The sequence below is a fragment of the Episyrphus balteatus genome, chromosome 1, assembly GCF_945859705.1.
Source record: "Episyrphus balteatus chromosome 1, idEpiBalt1.1, whole genome shotgun sequence".
Classification (NCBI taxonomy): Eukaryota; Metazoa; Arthropoda; class Insecta; order Diptera; family Syrphidae; genus Episyrphus; species Episyrphus balteatus.
Genome location: NC_079134.1, coordinates 130631551 through 130653193, shown reverse-complemented (window position 1 = coordinate 130653193; position 21643 = coordinate 130631551). Strand labels below are relative to the sequence as shown.

General features: G+C 29.6%; 1 protein-coding gene across 3 annotated transcripts in view; it reads right to left on the bottom strand.

Annotated features, from left to right (window-relative positions):
- The window catches only part of LOC129907556 (uncharacterized), a 242264-nt gene that overhangs the window by 23325 nt on the left and 197296 nt on the right, over positions 1-21643 (bottom strand). For all 3 annotated transcript variants that reach the window (XM_055983837.1, XM_055983836.1, XM_055983835.1), the window contains exons 3-4: positions 15750-15851; positions 6621-6729 (exon numbers count right to left, since the gene is read on the bottom strand). In XM_055983837.1, the coding sequence (XP_055839812.1) occupies positions 6621-6729; positions 15750-15851 (211 nt within the window). The remainder of the gene's footprint in view (positions 1-6620; positions 6730-15749; positions 15852-21643) is intronic.

Sequence of the window (21643 nt, the reverse complement as noted above, 5' to 3'; positions counted from 1 at the left end):
TGTCCGTAATTTATTTTTCCTTTCATTTTTATAATATTCCCCCTCCTCTTCTAATGTAATTTCTTGGTTTCAAAAATCATCGACCCTGATCTATAAATTAAACTAAAGTTTGTTTTAAGGACTTCTAAGATGCGCAGTAATAGCATCTTGTATGGGATAATTACATAAATTGACAAACCTTAATGTAATCAAACAAATTTAATTTCAAATTAACAACAAAATTTTCAGATTTAATCAAAACATGTAACATGTGCCAAAATGTCTTCTTCATTCTTCTTGTCTTAAAATAAATTACACAAACTATACCTTCTAGCTAAAAAAAAAAACTCCTTTAATGTCATTCGAATTAAATTGGTTTGTGTTGTAAGATCACCTCCGGCTCAATTGTAGGTATAATTCTCTTTCAATCTCTCTCTCTATATTTTACTTAGACAGTAAAATTAATTTTCACATATATTACCTCTCCACAAACAACATTTATATCGATTAATTTTAAGAAATGTATCGTGATTTACCAATGTTATTTTGGATTTATGATGCCCGTGTTACAAGATAAACCAGCAAATAAGTTAATTTTATTTGCTTACTTTTCAGTTAACTATATGCTAAGGTCGCATACATTATGTGTATACATGTCAGCTCTATCATCCGTTTGATGACAGGTTTCAGATACAGTTTGCAAATTCCAATTCTGTTACAACATATACCTACACAAATATGCCCTCAGATTATATACGAGTACGAGTACATAAACAAAGCAGTGTCATGCTAAATATTTACATTTAAATAAATCACGAACTACATTCAAATGTTTCACATTCGCACTGAAATTAAATTTTAAACAAACACTGAACTCTATCTCTCTCTTAGGGCAGGACATGACGACGAGTTTAGTACAAAGCCACCTCTTCACATTCCACTATACCTGGGCCAGGAGCAGGACATTCCAGGTTGAACGTAAGCGCAATCCAACCTTAGTCCTACAAATTGTGGCGAACAATATAACACTCTCCAATGTTTTCTCCAGGAGTATGAGGTGTGAGAGTGTGTGTGTGTTTTGTGTTGTGCAATGCGTATATAGAAATGCAAATTGTTATCCGGTGGATCTAACCTATTGTTCCGCAAAAAAAACAAAAAAAAAAACAAAACAACAAAAAATTTAAATAAATAAAATGGCATCCGATGCTGCTGTTGTATGGGGCGGTAAGGGCGGAAACACTGTGTGGTCATAAGCGCGTGGTTGCCAAAAAAAGAAAAGACAAAAAAACAAAACTCTCTCTCGGCTGACAGAAAAATCGTGTGTATGATACTCATTAAAATTTAAATACATTTAGGCCGTACACTTGCAATATATTTTTTTTTGTTTTTTTATTTTGCTTTTGACACTGTGAGGTGATATATGAGGTAGATAGGTCGAGGTGTTTTCTGGGTACGTGGGTACCCACTACCGAGATTTTATTGCCAAAAGCATTTTTTGTTGTTAAAGCCCAACCACACGAAACATTATATTCAAGAGAGATATATATGAGAGGCACAACACAGCAGCAAGTCTTTTCAATGAGAATTTTCACACAAACAACCGCATTTAGAAAAGCTAAATTTATTGTGGAAACAATTTTTAATACTGGTGCGTAGCGGGTGGCCTTTCTAACATGTATGTGCACTCGGGCGTATACGTGTTATTTTAAATATTTTCATTTTTAATAAGCCAATGTTGTTGTTGTTTTTATGAATTTAATTTATTTTTAAAGAAAATATTTAAATTGAATTGTTGTCTTAAATAAAATGAATTTAAAAAACATCCAGATGTTTAATTAAACAGAGATATAAGACTATATTGGGTTCATAGAAAAATATTTGAAATGTTCATAACATTTCGCTGAGAAAGGATAGCTATACAAACAATTTATTTAAGTATTTGAAGGAGATTTTAATAATCATACGGATGAAGAAAAATATACAAAAATTGTAAATGGTATTGTCTTGGGCCAATTTTCATAGAAATAATGCAGACAGAAAGCAGTATTGGTTTTTTACTCTCCAGAACCTTATTTTAATTGAGTTCAAATTTTTTTCATTTCTTTCTTTCATTCCTTTTTGAAAAATGCTATTGCTAAAATTGAATTTTATCAAAGTTTTGAGCTGTTAAATTATTTTCTGCTTGCTTATTATAAAAATTAACCAAATAAAAATTGAAAAATATTAAAAAAAAAAAAATTTAGAAGTTTCAGTTTGGTTCATTACTTTTGGGATAAACTGTAGTAGAAATATAAAAAAAAAGAAATATAAAAAATCATCAGTGTAAAATAAGGTAGATATCATATAAAATGTTTGTTACTGATTTTGTTGTTATTTTTTATGACTCCAGAGAGTATGATTAGCTCGACTCATTTCGGACATAAAGGTGAGTAAGTAAGTGTTATTTGCATAAGTTAAGACAACTAATTGGATCACGTAGTTTTGGTCGCATTAATAAATAATCGTAATAATCATACATGTTCGACTTTAAGGGCGGTCGGTGAAATGAAGGTTTAAAATGTTTGTTTTATTTTTCAAAAATATAGGTTACAAACAATATTAATTTATTGGATTAGACATGTTCTACCCTTTTATACATTGAAAGCACGTGAAATTTATTAAAACAGTTTGATTTCTTTTTTTATTATTTTATTATTACCTGGCATAGCTATGTAAATATATTTTTGAATAAAAAAAAATTGTACTTCTTTTTTTTAGTAACATCTTTAAATCATTAGGTATTATTGTAAGTGAAGTAATTTATTAGAAAATAAATTTTGAGAATCGTTTTAGTTTTTTTTTATATTTTTATTATGTAAAAATGTCCAATAAAAATTACGTATGTAATTAAAAAAGAATAATTAATTTACACATAGATTAATTCAACACAATTCATTAGTCCGTTTTCAAAAAATAGATATTTCAACCTTTTTTAAAAACTGCATTTTTTTGTAATTTTTCTTAGTTATACTTTTGTATAGAAAGGTTTAGCAACTTTTTCATTGAAATCAGTTAAATTAAAACAAAAGTTTTAACAAAAAATTTCGTTTATTTCAGAAACGACATAAGTCCAGCGATTTTAAAGGCTTAAAAACCCGCTAAGAACGAAAAAAAAAGTTTATATTTTTAAGGGTTTGTAAATGCATCTTAGGCTAGATTATAACTCGGCATACTCTTAATTTGAAGTGTTGTTGAATTATGTAAAGTTCAAAACAGTATTTTGTTGCTACTGAAAAGTTTATGCTCATGGACTTATGCCGTTTCTGAAATAAACCATTCAAGTATGCCAATTGATTTCGTTTATAAAAAAGAAAATCATTACAATGCGCAAAAAGTAAAAAATTAATTTATTGAAAACAATCATTTTCATCAAAAAAAAGCAAAGAAAACCTATAATTTTATCTTCGCACGCTATTGAATCAATTTTTTTTTAATGACAAACTATAAAAAAATTTATACCATCTGAAAGCTTATTGTCTTAGCTCAAAATATATACAGGGTGTCCCAAAAGTAATGGATCAAACGAAATATGCTGATAGGCCAACTTAAGGGCTCTCAGAATTTGGTAACTTGTTCATCCCAAATCCTTACGGTTTTCGATTTAATGCATTTTTTGTGAAATTTCGAAAAATGCCGACTTTGCATCAGTATTTTGCTTCCTCCGCTCATAATTGATTTTTGTTTTTTACAATTCTTCCACTAAAACGTTGCCTAATAATAGGAAATAATTAATTAATCAAAATATTTTTTATTCCATACGCCATCTTGCTGCAAATTAATTAACAGTTTCATGTTTTATAAAAACTCAATTTCTTACTTTTATTTCAGAGCAGCACTCCGAAAAAAATTTGCATGGTGTGATACTGGTTTATTATTTTAAAAACTTGCCGTGTTATTGCAGTTTCCAAAAATGTATAAAAATTTCCAAAGTTGAAATTGGAACGAAAGATATTACAATTTAAATGTAACAAAACAGGGCTTTTCAGAGAAAAATAACAAAGAAAAATAAACACATTTTCTCGACTGTAGTTTGTTTATTTCTTTTTGAATAAAAGTCTCGACTTTTGTTTGTTATTTTTCTCTGAAAAGCCCTGTTTTGTTACATTTAAATTGTAATATCTTTCGTTCCAATTTCAACTTTGGAAATTTTTATACATTTTTGGAAACTGCAATAACACGGCAAGTTTTTAAAATAATAAACCAGTATCACACCATGCAAATTTTTTTCGGGATGCTGCTCTGAAATAAAAGTAAGAAATTGAGTTTTTATAAAACATGAAACTGTTAATTAATTTGCAGCAAGATGGCGTATGAAATAAAAAATATTTTGATTAATTAATTATTTCCTGTTATTAGGCAACGTTTTAGTGGAAGAATTGTAAAAAACAAAAATCAATTATGAGCGGAGGAAGCAAAATACTGATGCAAAGTCGGCATTTTTCGAAATTTCACAAAAAATGCATTAAATCGAAAACCGTAAGGATTTGGGATGAACAAGTTACCAAATTCTGAGAGCCCTTAAGTTGGCCTATCAGCATATTTCGTTTGATCCATTACTTTTGGGACACCCTGTATATCAGGTCTATGAGACATCTACAAAAAGAACTAGAATTTTTTGAACTCCATGTATTTTCATCAAAAAAAGCATAAAAAACATTTATTTTTATGTTCTCATGATATAATTAATTTTTTTCAATGATAACCTATATTAAATTTTATATCATGTGAAAGCTTATTATTTCAGCTTTCAGCTCACATGACGGTTCAATCTTATTTTTGTGATGCCTACAATAAAAGTTAGAATTTTTTAAAGTCAACCATATCGAATTTCCAGACTCAGATTACGGTACTTCCTACTCTGGTGCCTGTTCATGGGGCAACAGATCTCCACTGGTGTTTTGAGGTTTTTCGCAAGTTTCTTGATTTAACATTGTGTAGCTTGTAGTTAGTCTACCGTTATGTGTAATATACCAAATGAAAGGTAATTGTATCAGGATGCTCAGAAAAGTTTAATAAAATTTCTATCTGCTCTTTGTCAAAAGTTATAACCTGTTGAATTCTAAAATTTTATTTTACCGTTATCTCGAAATTTACGAAAATGATTGAAACTTCGCACATATATAGTTGTAGTCATGGTCTATCATTACTCTATATACTTTATTCCTGTAGCTATTAACGAAAAAAAGATAAAAATAAAAAACGATGAAAATCGGTTAAAAACGGTTAAAAAACGTGTTTTTTAAAACTTGTTTCTTCTGTTACTCAGTCAAAACTCACTTAACTCACTAAAAATTCCAAATTTTTGTACATGTTTGCATAAATCCAAAACCTATGCATGTCCTATAAGTTTGAGATTTTTTGAAAGCTCCAAAAATAAGCTAAAAATCAAAAATTATTCAAATATACCCCTAAAAAAAACAAGGTGTTTTTCAAAAATTCATATTTCGAAACGCAGAGTGTTGGAAAAAATCCGTATCAGACGCCTTACTTTTTTTTCTCTCATCTTTCACCTGGAATCAAAAAAAATTACCTTTACCAAAAATCATCATTTTGTCATAACACCAACACGTGTACAACGTTCAAACAAAACGTTATAGCTTAGTTTCAAAATTTTTTAGAATTTTTTCTTAAATGCAGTTATTCTAAAATTAATCTCATCTATCTATAGCAAAAAAAATCAATTCTCTACGACTTCGCGTTTAGATTTGAGCCCAAATTTCATCTTTCCGTTCTACCCTTGTTTACCCTATTAAATGACAAAATTTTTAAAAATCCTTCATTTGGATTAAGCTTTAGGTTATTATCTTTCAAATAAGCTATAGAAGATTTTTGTATCTCTAATAGTTTATTTTAAATTTTGAATTGAAATTTTTTGCCGCACTGCGAAAGTGCGAGAGTGTAACGTTAGAAAATGGCGTTACTTTTTTGTGGTGGCTGCCATGGTTCATCGATTTATAAGAAGTTATCACGTCAAAAATTGTAGAATTTGTTTAAAAATTAAATTTTTCTTAGTAAAGCTAAAATAATGTTTTTTATTTATTTAACTCTTTTCCATACAAATTCTCGTTGAAATCTAGATATTGAATCGCCTACAAATTTCAAAATAATGGTTTTTAACTTAAACGACCTTATTTACGTCAACACACGCAAGTTCATCAAAATCTTTTAAGCCATTATTAAGAAATTAAGTTTTATCATTTTGATATGGATATTAGAAAAACATATTGAAAGAAACATTTGTGCATCGTTATTTTAACAGTTTTAACACAAGAAGAAAATAAAAAAAAAAATCCGAAATATTTAAACAGGAGGTACCTACTAGACATTCTACAAAATGTGTCTATTTCATACTTTTCTTTTCCAGATTAACTTCTCCCAAAAACCAATGTTGTTATTTAATATCAAAAATGATAATAATACAAAAGAATTTTAATTTAATCTTAATATTTATAAGAAAAACAAGAGCAAAATTAAATTATATTCTTTTTTAAAAAATAAAACAAATTAAATCGCCGTATGTCCGAAAAATTAAAACTTTAAAAATAAAAAAATATTTTTTATAAGTGAATTTCATTACATATAAAATCTCCATAACAACTTACCGACTACATCCAAGTGAAGAAATATCGATGTGGGCGGATGAGTTGATACCTGACATTCATAGACGCCAGCGTCACGCAGTTGCACGAATTTTATTTGCAGCGTCCAATCCTTTACATTCCCACACATCAAGTTGAAAGATATTTTATTGCATCGAACATACATAATATTCATTCATGCCCCATATCGTGTCATTCGTATATTGAAGAGACAAACAAAAATAACCATGATGCACCCCCCGAGTGATGTGATGAAATATCCATCCATCGATGAGAATATAGTTGATGCCAGCAGAGAGAGAATATACCATATGCCAGTATAGTCAGGGTATGAAGGATGTGCGATTACGTTTATCAGGTCACAGCACCAAAAGTACGTGTGTTCATCCGCATATACCCCCCAAAAGCATCATATTTATGTGGATTTATTTTGTTGTTGTTGTTTATTTTTACGTATACACAATTTGTTTTTGGTGTTGTTGTTTGTCATATCCATGTCAGGTAACCATGGGGGGAATTTATTTCAAGGTTTATCCATTGAGCAATAAGCATTTTTATAATAATGAATGTCAAGGATTTTTATCCATTGGGATATGTGTGATGAACATAATAATCGAGAAGAAGAAAAAAAAAAAAAATACGTTAGAAAAATTTTATATTAGTGGTTTTACTTGAATATTTATAAAATTGAAATTGGAAATAAGGATATGCTATTAAAATTATAAATCAAATATTCACATAAAAAGTATTATTATTTCGTGTCAAGTTGTAATTTTATTTTCTGGCAGAAGATTCAACTCTTTTTCATTCCCAGGACAACAAGATTCAATCACATATTGACTAGTGATGGGAACTATCGAATGATTTGAACTATCGATAGTTAGTAACTGAATGATTTGAACTATCGAATAGTTCATTCATTCATTCATTCATTTATTCATTCGAATAAAATCTATCGAATAAAACTATCGAATAAATACTATCGAATAAACTATCGGATTAAAACTATCGAATAAACTATCGAATAAACAAACTTATTCGAATGAGAAAACTATCGGATAAAAACTATCGTTTAAGAAAACCATTCGAATGAAAAAAACTATCGTTTAAGAAAACTATACGAATGAGGAAAGCTAGTGATGGGAACTATCGAATGATTTGAACTATCTATAGTAAGTAACTGAATGATTTGAACTATCGAATAGTTCATTCATTCATTCATTTATTCATTCGAATAAAATCTATCGAATAAAACTATCGAATAAACTATCGAATAAACTATCGAATAAAAAAACTTATTCGAATGAGAAAACTATCGGATAAAACCTATCGTTTAAGAAAACTATTCGAATGAAAAAAAACTATCGTTTAAGAAAACTATACGAATGAGGAAAGCTAGTGATGGGAACTATCGAATGATTTGAACTATCGATAGTTAGTAACTGAATGATTTGAACTATCGAATAGTTCATTCGAATAAAATATATCGAACAAAACTATCGAATACAAACTATCGAACAAACTATCGAATAAACTATCGAATAAAAACTATAGTAAAAAAAAGTATTCAAATAAAAAACTATCGTTTCAGAAAACTAAAACTATCGAATGAAAAACTATTCGAATGAAAAAACTATTCGAATGAGAATAGTAACTAAACTATCGAATGAAAAAACTATTCGAATGAAAATAGTAACTAAACTATCGAATGAAAAAACTATTCGAAAATAGTAAATAAATGAATGAATGATTTAAGACTATTTTACAACTATCGATAGTTTGATAGTTTTTATTCGATAGTTCCCATCATTAATATTAACTTTGAAACTTTAAGCTTCCTAGGGCTATTTTTTCGATAGTCAGATAAACCTCAGTTAGAGCATATTCCTAGGAATAAAAGTTTTTTTTATATTGACATTTATTCTTCTGATAGCCTAACTGACGATTGAAAATGCAGGGATTGGTAAAATATTTAATATTTTTACTGATAAGGTTGGTAAACTAGTTAAAAAAAAAAAAAACAGTGAATTCACAAAAAGTTGAAGGTTATTGGGTTGCCGCTTTTTTAAATTACTTATTTTGTAAACAGTTTGATCAAAAGACCAGCGCGTTTAATCTACAATATAGCCCTTTTTTTCTGAAGACAAGAAGTTTCGTTTGAAGTTTAAATTTTTACGTAACTTCTGTATGTTGTATGTACTTGACCTACATCCTTAACAATACCAGGAATAAACTTACGAAAGTTTTTTATTGTTCAACTAGTCGGTACCTTTCCAATAAAACCATGGCTGGGTAGGATGAAATGAATGTGGATACCTACCTACTAGATAGACATACAAGAAGAAAGAAATTTATTGTTCCTTCTAGACAATGCTTTTTTGTACGAAAATAATTCTACCGAAAACTATTTTTATCTGCTTAACAGAGGAAAGGAGTATAGAAGAACTCTATAGAATCTCGAGATGAATTTGTGCCGTCACATGTCAAGTGTTTCCTCTTTTGTACATGTTAGGCAGTCATGTATTGCGCATAGTGAACATGCAGACAATCAGGTAGGTAATTGAAATCGAATTTAAATCAACTATATGTACGATGTTGTGTAGAGAATATAAATAAATCTACAAAATTCATTCTATTAGCGTGCATTAACAATTCAATTTTATTCATAGAAAACTATTTTTGGAAACTTTTGAGTATTCGATAAAATTGAATTAGATTCGTTAAGTAAAATGCAAATATGGGTGTGATTTTATGAATTTGACAAAAATTCTAGTAAATACAGGTTATAAATCGTCGGTTCAAAGGAAAAACTCACTTACTTCTATTATGCAGTTAGTGAGTTTTTTTTTTGTTGGACGCGACGCGACGAAATAATGAAATAAATTATTGAATAATATTTGCGAAAATAAATGGTACCTACACTACCCATAATCTCGTAAAGGCATTTACTACATTTTTCATATTTCTGAGTTAAAGAGGGAAACACTTAATCACGCTTATCGCAATGAAGTATACAAAATTAAGTTTAAAAATTTGAGACAAATCAAACAAAATTTGGAATTTTCTGGCTTATTTGAAGACCAAAGCTAAAAAAATAAATGAGAATAAATTAGAAACAATGCCCAAATATGCAAAAGAAATCAAAATCAAAAATTTTGTAGTTATTGTCTTTACGAGATTATAAGCAGTACAGTTTAAAGCCATTTTATAAAAATTTCTGTCAAATTAATAAATTTTTTTTAACTAAACAAATATTTTTGTTGTATGCTATAAAGAGGAAATACTGAGTGACATGTAATTTTTTTTTTTGTTAAATCTAAAAATGATTTTTTTGAAAATTTTACTCAGTTGACTTAGAAACTTGAAATCTTACACACTTATTGTTTTTTATCTAATTAGAAGAAATGTGAAAAAAAATTTTGGAAAAGCTTCTGATTTTCCGGAAAATTCACGTTGCGTTTTCGCAACGCTCGCCGAAAATGGACCTTATCAAAATTATTTTTAAAAAAATTTCTTACATAGAATATAAATCAGTTTTACTTAAATATTTTTATAAAGAAATGAACTAGATATAAATACACTGAGTATTAAAAAAAAGAGTGTGTGTACATGTACACGCGACTGAAGTTATACTTCTCATTCAGTAAATGTAAATGAATTTCATTTGACATTTTTAATTTCTATTATTAAATTAATTAATCCACACTTCGTTTTTTTACATTTTTATCAAGTGAACAATAAATTAATTCTTTCATCCTCCTTGGGCCTTACCAATAATGAATCGCTAAACACACGTTTAAGTATCGTCGGGTTAAATTTTACCGTCGCGTTAAATTGAGTGTATACTAATAATCAAAATAAAGACGCGTTTAACTAATTGTGCTTCTATTACCAGATCTATTACATTTGTTGTCAAAATGACATCATTGAAGTGACATTTTATGCATGTAATGTAATAATGAACACAAACATAACTACAAAATACCTACATATCTTCATATATTTTTATTTTGGTTGTAAAAGTTAAAAAATGGAGCCCAAGCAAGGAAGCCAAAAGTGCTTAAAAAAAAGTTCTTCTATCGTGTCGTGAAGTACGACGATGAAAATTTGCAGTTCTATTTCTTTTTAACTTGCTGAATACAATGGTGTAGCTGTGGCTTGTAGTACTGCCAAAATTTTACTGAGGGAAACAACAATGGCGTCGGCTGAGCAAAAAGTTGAGAATTCTTGAACTTGCGCTACAAGCTACAGCCACAGCTACACCATTGTATTCAGGGGGTTAGTTTTCTTTTTCAGCCTTTTCTGAAAGTAATGAATATTTATTAATAAAAATATAAATATTTATAAACAATACATTTTTCCATTTTCTTATTTAATAAATTGCCGCCAATGTTATTAATTTTTCTCAACAACTCGTGACTTGACAATTTTTTTTTTTTGCTGTCAAATGACAGTGCAAACCGTGCGTTTACATTTAACCGTGAGTTTATAGTTCAGTTTCCCAACTATAAAATTAACGTGGCGTTAACCCTTAACCTGACTATTAAATTGGTTATTGGTATGGAGAAATATTTAAAGCTCAGTTAAATATTTAACTGAGCTTTAAATTTGATTATTGGTAAGGCCCCTTGCGTCCATGTAGTTTTCAATTTATTCTGTGAAATTTACTCATGTTGTGCGGTTCAAAACGTACGGTATATGGTTAACGAAAGTAAATGAATTGCGCATAAAATGTGCGATATGGTCATTTTATGAGAATTGTGTGCGCTTCAGCACTAGTAGTAGCAAAATGGAACTTGCAGGGTTGCTACAAAGCTCAAAAGTTAGCTGAGCTCAGCTCACAGCTCAGCTCAAATTTTGAGCTATGTACCATAAGCTCAGCTCATTTCAGTTGGGGCAAATTTTTTTTTTCGAAGAATCCCCCAATCTTTGAACGCTCCTGGAAGCTAAACCGCTTGAGAGCAATTTTTGGGAGTGATGCCAAATGATAGCTTGTGTCATGGGCCTACGCTTTGCACATTGTCAGATTTTTAAAAAATCGCCTTCCATGTTAAACCGCCACATCATGCTTATTTTTTCAGAATCGTGCCTATTTTTTTTTACTTTTAAGTTCTCCCGGTTTGACAACGCGTGGACCTACAGGGATGGGAGTTGTACCCAAATGTAGGTTAGAGTCCCCGCTACCTTTTGGCATCAAAAATTTTATTTTCATTTTCTTCAAAATTCCGCGATATAGGCGTTGAAACGCTTTGATCTAGAGACAGGGGAGAGGTGCCATATGAAAGCTTATATTCTCAGCTACCCGATAGTGGTATAATCCGGTTTTTCGATTTTTTTCAAAATTCCGAGAAAATCATGTTTGAAAGTTGGGGTAAAATTTTTTTTCGAAAAATCCCCGAATCTTTGAACGTTCCTGGAAGCTAAGCCGCTTGAGAGCAATTTTTGGGAGTGATGCCAAATGATAGCTTGTGTCATGGGCCTACGCTTTGCACATTGTCAGATTTTTAAAAAATCGCCTTCCATGTTAAACCGCCACATCATGCCTATTTTTTCAGAATCGTGCCTATTTTTTTTTTTACTTTTAAGTTCTCCCGGTTTGAGAACGCGTGGACCTACAGGGATGGGAGTTGTACCCAAATGTAGGTTAGAGTCCCCGCTACCTTTTGGCATCAAACATTTTATTTTCATTTTCTTCAAAATTCCGCGATATAGGCGTTGAAACGCTTTGATCTAGAGACAGGGGAGTGGTGACATATGAAAGCTTATATTCTCAGCTACCCGATAGTGGTATAATCCGGTTTTTCGATTTTTTTCAAAATTCCGAGAAAATCGTGTTTGAAAGTTGGGGTAAAATTTTTTTTCGAAAAATCCCCGAATCTTTGAACGCTCCTGGAAGCTAAACCGCTTGAGAGCAATTTTTGGGAGTGATGCCAAATGATAGCTTGTGTCATGGGCCTACGCTTTGCACATTGTCAGATTTTTAAAAAATCATCTTCCATGTTAAACCGCCACATCATGCCTATTTTTTCAGAATCGTGCCTATTTTTTTTTTTACTTCTAAGTTCTCCCGGTTCGAGAACGCGTGGGCCTACAGGCATGAGAGTTGTACTCAAATGTAGGTTAGAGTCCCCGCTACCTTTTGGCATCAAAAAAATTTTTTTTCATTTTCTTCAAAATTCCGAGATATAGGCGTTGGAAGTTGGGGCGCTCACTTTCAGCTCAGCTCAAATGAGCTAAGCTATGGTACCTAGGGAGCTGAGCTAAAATGTGAGCTTTTTGCAACCCTGGCAACTTGCCACATGGAAATTACAACATGCAACTTGCCACATGCAACTTGCCACACGCAACTTGCCACATACAACTTGCCACATGCAACTTGCCACATGCAACTTGAAACATACAACTTGCCACATGCAACTTGCCACATTACCCATGTAACTTGCAACGTGTTGTGTGTTTTATGTTTGCCGTACTGCGGCGTACTGCATTTTTAAATACTAAAGTACTGCCTACTATAAAGGTGAAACGACAGCCCTGCTACCCAGGGTGATCGCGTCATAATCCCTTTGACATTCTTGTCAAAAAGTAAATTTTCATACCCACCCTCCCATAAGAAGTATAACTTCAAAAATTGTTGAAAACAAAATGACAAATTGCGTTCAAAAATTTTACCTCAAATTTTTCAAGAGCTCGAATTTTAAAAGTCCTAAAAAAGCACGAACAAATTTTTTCACAAAAAAATCCAAAAACAGGTCGATTAGATAATAATTATATTGAACTATCTTTCAAAATCTATTTTTAGTTTATTTTAAACTATAATAAGTTGGGTTCCAGAAGTTTTCGAACATGACGTTGCGAAAACGCAAAGTTAGCCGGAAATGGGTTAAATCAAAATCGTTTGAGCCGTTTTTGAGAAAAAACAATTTTCCTATTTTGGTCACACTGCATTTACAGTTAATGTTGCATATACAAAAGCTGGTAGAATTTTGACTGACAGATTTTTTGTAATTGTTATTGTTGACCACTAAAAATGTGTAGAAGCAATAAATGAGACTTCTTATTATGGGGTTAAGGTCCATGATAATTTGTTAAAACTCAGGGAAAAAAACAAAACAAACCATTTTTGAAAGCGGCTATTTTTGTTTCTAAGATTTTTCATAATCGGCTCCTTGCCTCGAAAATATTCTGGCAACACTGCTTGCCAGCGATTGTCTAAATAGATCTCATAACGTTCAGAATCATAAGTTGACAGATCCGTGCTGTTAGACAAGTTTTACGTTTTTAAATGTTTTCAATGAAATAAGTATTTAGTTTGACCGTATTTACATATAATGATGGTGGTCAGTAGTTTTTATTTTTCCAATTTCGACTCTTCATTTAAGTTTTGATTAAAATTGAAATTGAAGCAATAACCAATAATGTACTCTACAGCTGTCCCACCCGTGACAGTTAAAGCGTTTCTATTCAATCGTGAAGTCAGGGGCAAATATATGCTTTCCAAAAAATATTAGGGTGGGTAAAAAAAAAAATCGAAATTCGTTTTTTCGATTTTGTACTCCGAAAAATCGATTGCTAGACACCTCTAGAATATACACACCAAATATGAGCTCTTAATATTAATGGGAAGGTCCTCCGCTTCGCGATTTTCCACTTTTACACCAAGCTTCTACTAAAAAAAAAACATTTTTTTATTAATTGACTTTTTATCAAATTGTTTTACATATTCTTGTATTAAATTAAACGCTCTACAAAAAAGGCCTTAAATACTTTTATCGTTTATCTAACCGTTTAATAGATATTTAAGGTCCAAAAATCAAGAAAATCTTTGAAAATTCTTTTTTTGTTCTTAATTTTGTAATAAATTGAAAAATTATAATAATCAAACGCGCATGACATATTCTTGTAGGAAACAGATTGCTCCTCAAAAAAGGTCTTGCTAACTTCTTTCATTTATCTAACCATTCTAAAGATATTCGAGGTCAAAGTTAAAAAAAAATTATAAAAACATTTTTTACTTTTCAAAATTTTCTAATTCACTGAAAATTCATTATTTTCAAATTAACAAGATATACTCTTGTAGGACCTTAAACGTTCTATAAAAAATTCATTGGAATCAAATTGATTGCTTTAACCGTTTAAAAAGATAATCGTATCCAAATCGCAATGCATACGGGTCATAAGAAAACTATTTAAATCAGTGGGCATTGGTTTGGATACGAATATCTTCTAAACGGTTGAAGCAATCAATTTGATGCCAAGGAATTTTTTGTAGAACGTTTAAGCCCCTACAATAATACATCTTAATTTGAAAATAATGAAGTTTCAATGAATTGGAAAATTATTTAAAGTAAAAATTGTTTTTATAATTTTTTTTAACTTTGACCTCGAATATCTTTAGAATGGTTAGATTAATGAAAAAAGTTAGCAAGACCTTTTTTGAGGAGCAATCTGCTTCCTACAAGAATATGTCATGCGCGTTTGATTATTATAATTTTTCAATTTGTTACAAAATTAAGAACAAAAAACGAATTTTTAAAGATTTTCTCGATTTTTGGACCTCAAATATCTATTAAACGGTTAGATAAACGAAAAAAGTGTTTAAGGCCTTTTTTGTAGAGCGTTTAATTTCCTACAAGAATTTGTAAAACAATTTGCTAAAAGGTCGATTTAAAAAAAATTATGTTTTTTTTTTTAGTAGAAGCTTGATGTTAAAATGAAAAATTGCGAAGCGGAGGACCTTCCCATTAATATTAAGAGCTCATATTTGGTGTGTATATTCTAGAGGTGTCTAGCAATCGATTCGGAGTACAAAATCGAAAAAACGAATTTCGATTTTTTTTTTGACCCACCCTAATACGTATGTATCATGAAGGCCAGGAAACTTAAATTCCCATTCAGCAAAAATGTTTAGTCACACATGAATTTTACTAATAACTAAGATTCATATTACTAACCATTATTTTTGAATTATTATTGTTATTATTAAATTGATTTAAGTTATTATTAATAAACCCAGTTTTAATATTAAACTTGATAGGTATCATTTTATTTTTGAAAATAAAAAGCTTCTTACATTAATGACTAGTTTTTCAACAACAAAGAAAAAAAAATTAATTTTATATTCAACATTACCTCTGAGTGTTTAAGGTGTGTGGCGCTAAATCGTTCATCACTACTGTATGTCGTCAGACCAACAGTCAGCAAATGGTAGTCCTTTTTTCTAATCCAGGATACCTGTAAATAAAAAATAAAAATATTTGTCACACATTGTTAAAAGAAATCTCAATTTTTATAAAACGAAACACCCTGTTTTATATTTATTTAGTTTTATAAGTCAACATCTTTTCAAATAAGAATTTTGTCCACCTTTTTTTCTTCTACATTCTGTTTCCCTTTCGTTTAACTGAGCAAACGTATGTTTCTTTGAAAAATTGTTTGTATTTGATTTATAACTTGCACCCTTAGAAGACTTCACAATCGTCAATGGGGTGTATCCCCATTCAACAATCACAATTCTTTTTGAGTTAGATATACAATAATATATGACTTGAAAAACAAATGGGGCTAAAATCATTGTACTAAGTGAAGAGGAAATATTCTTCTGTAAATATAAACGATGTATGGGTCAAAGAGTCACCCCACGCAATCAGCATGAAACATACAAAAATAAATAAATAAATGCAAGGGCTATGAATATATTCCATACTGAATGTACGAATTGTTTCCCTGACATGAATTGACCCTTTGTTTATTTAACTTTGTTTCTATAAATTGAGTGATAGTTCAATATACTCGTACCAGCTAAAAAACAAAAAAAAAAAATATATGGGTCAAATGGAATTGAATATTTTGTAACAAAAATTATGTAGGAACAATGTGTATATTTTTTAAGAATCTCCTTAACTATGGTGTTATAAAATTTAATATTATATTTGTTTAACAACCAATACTAAATAAACAATATTGTTAATTAATTATTTAATAAACGTGTGAAATATCAAGTAAAACAAAAATTGACTATACACAAATTTTAATGACGCGGTTTGCCATCAGCCATAGGTATTAAATAATTCATGAGTATGAGTATGAGTTATTTTATATCAGGCAACAGACCAAATAATCAATAACTCGATTCGTTTTAAGTTAGAGAATGAAAATTGATTTTTTTACGGTGCCTGCCATATGACCAATATGGAAAACCTTTTTCGAAAACGACTCTAACGATTTTGATAAAATGAAATTTGTGTACTTTGGGAAATAAGGTTTTGAAATCGATAACAATTAAAGTGTTTGAACTATCAACCAATTAAGTGGTCTTACCTGTTTTTTTTCTGTCTTGGCAGCCGATTTTAATAAAAAGTACCACGTTGATTTCGGAAATAATTAAAATAAATTTTAATTCAAAATAACGTGTTAATGTGTGAACAAAGATAAGAAAACATAGTATTTTGGACAGTCTTTGGTTTATTTTTTATCTAAATGACATGTTTTATATATCATTGATATCTTCTAAATATCTTCTGAACAAGTAAAACCACTGTAATTGATTGAATGGAATTTTTACAATATCTAAAGATCAAATAAAGTATTTCTTTACGAAAAATTTGAAAAAAAAAAAATAAAATATGACATTTTACTATGTTTTACAAGGCCTATAAAGCATAAAACCATAAAAAAATATTTTCAAAAACTTTTTTTTCAAACTGTTTTTTTTTTTTTTCTTCTCTATTCTCGTTAATGACTTGACCGATTCCTATTCGAAGGCGTTTAGTTAGCTGTTATTATTTTTATTATTATTAAATTCTCGAAAACCCATTTTTGGATTTTTAAGAATTTTTTTTTTTTTAAATGTGTCGATATATGCAATTTTTTTTTCACTTATGCAACTACTCATGTTTCTCCATCAATTTTGTATAAATTTCAAACATTCTGTTTTAGTGTTTAATAAAAATAATTGTTTGTTTTTGTTTCACTACTAATTTTTTTTTCAAAATTGTCATTATTTAGAAAATCAACTACAATTTCTATGGAATTTGGTATTGACAAAATCGTCGTTTTGAGATAAATGCATTTTAAAGTTAGAAAAATTCCTCCAAATCCAGTTTTATTTAATATAAATATATTGGGATGCAATTTTTTTTAAACGTATTTATTTGTTTTTTAGTGAGATATGTTGTTTTGACCAAACTATTTTTCGTTCAAGAATAAGATTATTTCGAGTTGTGTCCTTAGTGCCAATATTGGAATTAGGAATTTAAATCTTTCGGACTTACCGCGATTTACTTTTGTTTTTTTTTTTTTTAACTATTCAATTGATTAAAATATTTCCCGGCAAAGAAACTGAAATGTATATGAAAAAATATAAATTTAAAAACAAGATAATTATTATTTTATTTTTATTTTTAATTTTATTTTTAGTTTTAAAACTTAATATTTACAACATTTTTTTGTTTAATTTTTAAATATTGCGACGCGTTTCGGATTTAATCCATCATCGGGCAGAGGTGTAGTTGACGTTTGATCATCAAACGTCAACTACACCTCTGCCCGATGATGGATTAAATCCGAAACGCGTCGCAATATTTAAAAATTAAACAAAAAAATGTTGTAAATATTAAGTTTTAAAACTAAAAATAAAATTAAAAATAAAAATAAAATAATAATTATCTTGTTTTTAAATTTATATTTTTTCATATACACTATACAACATGGAGACAACACCACAAATTATAAACTGAAATGTGCTGTTTTGCCCATCAAACATTTATTTAAAAGTTTAAACATTTTTGCTTGATCAAAATAGCACAAGTTGGAGTTATGAAATTATGAACAAACATAATTTTAGAAAAAGAAGTTTAGTGTGGTTAGGGCCATTGAATATCTTTGGAACTAGTTTACTTAGAGTTATGCTGTTAAGACCAAACGAAAATAGATTTTTTTTTATAGTTCTGCATACTTTACTCATTTTCGAAAAAAATGGACTTATGCTGTTTATACCAAACTCCATAGAATTTAAATTTAATTTCGGAGCAATAAAATTCAATCATATTTCTCATTTCTGTCCAAATAACTTGGTTCTCGAATATCATATCAACTTTCACTAAATTTCATAAGTGTTGCATTTTATTCGCAGGGTGTTTTGGTACTACTTGCAAATCCTCTCATTTCCCTAAAAAAAAATTATAAAATACTTTAAAATAATGAGTTATTTAGCAAGATTACATGCACATAAAATTTCATATGCTGTTAAAAAAAAATCCCATAAAGAAACACAAAAAAATAGTACGTATACGCCACAGTGCAATACAGTGCCAACACACCTCCCCTTTGTAGATAGTGTTGAAAAATAAACTGAAAAATATTTTTAAAAATTTACTCAAAATTCATCTCTGAGCTCAATTCATGATCGTACCCAAAATTTTCTTTGTTTTTTTTTTTTTTCTTACATTCGAAAGCAGTTTTTTTTTCTAACCAAAGTCTTGAAAATAGTTAAGAGTTCGTAGTGAACTTGCTTATGTATTTAGGGTGAAAAAATTACAAATCAATTTTTTTTTTAATTTTCGAAAAAATTCAAGGGGTACCCCTTGGCAAAAAAAAATGCATTTAAGAAACTTCCTCGAAATCCATCGAGTGCTATTTCAAAATAAAGATCTCTCTTAGCTCAATTCACGATCGCAGCCCAAAAGTTTCTGTTCAATTTATTCTAGTGGCTGCGTTATTCTGTGTTTTGTATTTGGTTTAAGTCTCTTAAACATTTCCTGGAATTGACAATCATGTATTCATTCCATGAATTTAATTAGAGAGAGAGATTAAAAAAAAAACAACATGGTGGAAATTAGCTGACAAAACAATTAAGCATTGTTTAGTTCGCAGGAAAAAGCTAATCATAATAATTAAAATTACACAATTTACTCCCCTGAAACGTAAAACTAATCAGAATTAAAAAAAATAAAAACAGAAATACTTCACTCCACTCGCAGCACAAATTCGGTCTCTATTTAATTAAATGCCACAACTTCAAATATATGAAGGTAAATAAATTCTTATATATCCTTACAAATTGTTTACAAAATGCAAATTCTAAAATGTTTACATTTTAAATTTGATTTAAAGTTTCACATTATATAGAAGTTGGTGTAAAAGTTTTTTTTTCACTTGTTTCTCTCATTTGCAAATTCTTTGGTTTTGAATGAAAATAATTGAAATCGTCATATAATTTACCTGAGCAAGTTTTATTCTCCACTTTAAAAACGTGTGTAGGTAGATTCATTTATTTATACCAACAACTGTTACCTCACTATAATACAAAGAACTATTCAAATGAAATGCAATTTGGAAATTGCCAAACTATTTGGTATTCAATGCACGTCCAACAGGCGTTAACAGATGTGCCAACTTGGCATGGCAAAGCATTACCTATACGAGTACCTGCTTTGGCTGTTGTGTGTTGGATCCCCTGAATCCTTTACCCGAATTGAACTGTGCGCAAGGATATATGCTTATACCAACATTAGCAGTTATTGTTCTATTGCATATATATTTTGAATACAATGCGATCTCGCTGTTCGAACTGCAAAAGTGCTCTGCTAACAATTAATTTAGCCAAATGAATGTGCGCGTATTTGGCCCCTGATGTTGGTAATTACTCACTTTAAGATGCCTGTGTTACTTTGCCGCGGCTAAATGCTATATACACAAACGCAGCGTTGCATACCGCTGCTGGATATAAAGTTGGAAAAATAGGTAGGTATATGATGATATTTTTGCTGCTAGCGCTGTAAAACGCATAAAGAATTGTTTCTATTCAATTGCTTTTGTTCATGGAATTCAAAACATTTTTCACCTGCGCTGCTGCGTAGCGTTGAGAGTAAAATTAGAAAATGGAAGGTAATCATATAAATGAGTTTTATTACACAAATTAAATTTCTTTGGCCTTTTTCGAACAATGAAGAAGAAAACATGCGAAGTGGGAGTTTTATTTGAAAATCCTTAATGTTTAATGCAATTTTATAGGTTCGCAAATAGGAACTAATTTACAGTGTGTTCGGAGCAGTGGGAAGCGAATATTTTGCCTGGGAAAAGGCATTCGAAAGGATTTAGAATAGAATAGCTAAAAAAGTCGATAGAAAGCTAGAATTTAGTTGAAAGGGTGTTTTTTTTTTTCGAAGAGACAGTTTTTGGTCCCAAAATCTTCTGATTAATTTTATTTTTGGTTGATGAAAAATTTAACTTTTATGCTTAAGTTATTAGACATTTTACACGAATAATTGGCTTTTTGGGACCAATTACAGATTTTACTGTCTCTTCGAAAAAAACACCTTTTCACCTAAATTTTTTTTATAAAAACTTTTTACTCTAGCTTTCTATCCCATCATTTTTGTTTTCACTAAAAAAAAAAACATCCCCTTTTAACTATTATATGCTTATATTCACTTGATTCTTGCTTCTAATCTCAAAAGTAACATAATTGCTGAATTTCAATAGGGTATCTACCATTATTACTTTTTTTTTTCAATATACCAGCATTTTTTCTACACCAAAAAATGTGTATTTAATTCTTAGTTCCCATGGGAAAGATAACATTTTTAATAAATTTCGTAAGGGTGACTTTTATACCAATGATTTTATAGGACTTATCGCGGATTTTTCCCTATTTCCCAAAAAAAAACACCCTTTAACCTAAAATATTTGTATAGACTTTTTGAGTTCTTGCTTTCTGTTATAAATGAAACATTTTTACCAATTTTCATTGGTGTATTAATTTTTTCCCAGTTTTTGTGTTATTAATTCCGAATTTCATCATTTCTTAAAAAAAAAAACACTCAAGATAATTTTGTAGACTCTTTAGATTCTTAGTTCTTATAACAAACAAAACTTTTTTGCAAAGTTTGAAAAAATAACAAAATTTTTATGCCAGCTGTTATGATACCTTTCTGACACATAACTCAACCCATCAAAAAAACACCCTTTTAACAAAAATATTTTTAAGAAAAACTTTATGAATCTTTTATCCCTGCCTTATCCAA